This window comes from Zingiber officinale, chromosome 2A, assembly GCF_018446385.1.
Source record: "Zingiber officinale cultivar Zhangliang chromosome 2A, Zo_v1.1, whole genome shotgun sequence".
Classification (NCBI taxonomy): domain Eukaryota; kingdom Viridiplantae; phylum Streptophyta; class Magnoliopsida; order Zingiberales; family Zingiberaceae; genus Zingiber; species Zingiber officinale.
This window is the reverse complement of record NC_055988.1, coordinates 61,063,683-61,064,645: the sequence shown is the minus strand read 5'-3', so window position 1 is coordinate 61,064,645 and position 963 is coordinate 61,063,683. Positions and strand designations below refer to the sequence as shown.

General features: G+C 36.2%; 1 protein-coding gene across 1 annotated transcript; it reads right to left on the bottom strand.

Moving 5' to 3' along the window:
* On the bottom strand, nt 1–687 carry LOC122043678. The gene has a single exon (XM_042604279.1). It carries the CDS (start codon nt 685–687, stop codon nt 1–3), a length of 687 nt encoding a protein of 228 aa, XP_042460213.1.
* Nucleotides 688–963: the final 276 nt, after the last annotated feature.

Sequence of the window (963 nt, the reverse complement as noted above, 5' to 3'; positions counted from 1 at the left end):
TCAACCTTGGCCCTGCCCTCGAGATCCTCCACGTCCGCGGCCTCTTTGGGATGTGCCTTGGTTTGTGTCCTTCAATGATAGCTTTACTTTCAAAGCTTGTTCAACTAATTCTTGAACCGGTTTTATCAATCTTTCTTTGTGTGCTTGTAAAGATCCGGCAAGTTCATCAACGCTCATGATGTCTAGATCTTTAGACTCGTCAATGGCAACCACAATATAATTAAATCTTGGATCTAAAGATCTCAAAATCTTCCCAACAATTTGATCATCTTTCATATCATCTCTATATCTTTTCAATTGATTTGTGATAGCCAATACTCTTGAGAAATAATCCGAAATGGATTCGGAATCATTCATGCGTAGAGATTCAAACTCTCCTCTCAATGTTTGGAGATGTACCTTTTTCACTCTATCAAAACCTTTAAATGAAGCTTGAAGAGTTTTCCATGCTTGCTTGGAAGTAGTTACCGCAACAACTTTCTCGAACATCTTTTCATCCAAACTTTGATGGATGAGGGTGAGTGCCTTTTGGTCCTTCTTCTTGGCGGATGTCACATTTTCATCAACGGCATTCTCCACAGGATCCCAAGCTTCATATGACTCAAGCAAAGCCTTTATTCTTATGCACCAATTATCATAATTTTCCTTAGTGAGAGATGGAACAACAAATGAGGTTCCATTCGACATTTTCATTCAAGCTTTGTCTCCAAATACAAATGGTGGCTCTGATACCAATTTGTTAGTAGATGAAGAGCATAAAAAAAAACTATAACACTCAAGATAGGAGGAAACTATTTCTTCTTATTTTCTTCATATCTAAATTATTAAATACATAGGGTATTTATAGGGAGTACCCAAGATATATCTACATAAATACATGAATCAATATTAAATGAGATACATGCATTATCCAAAGAGTCATTCATGAATCTTCCAATATTCATGCACATAACTTTAATTCTG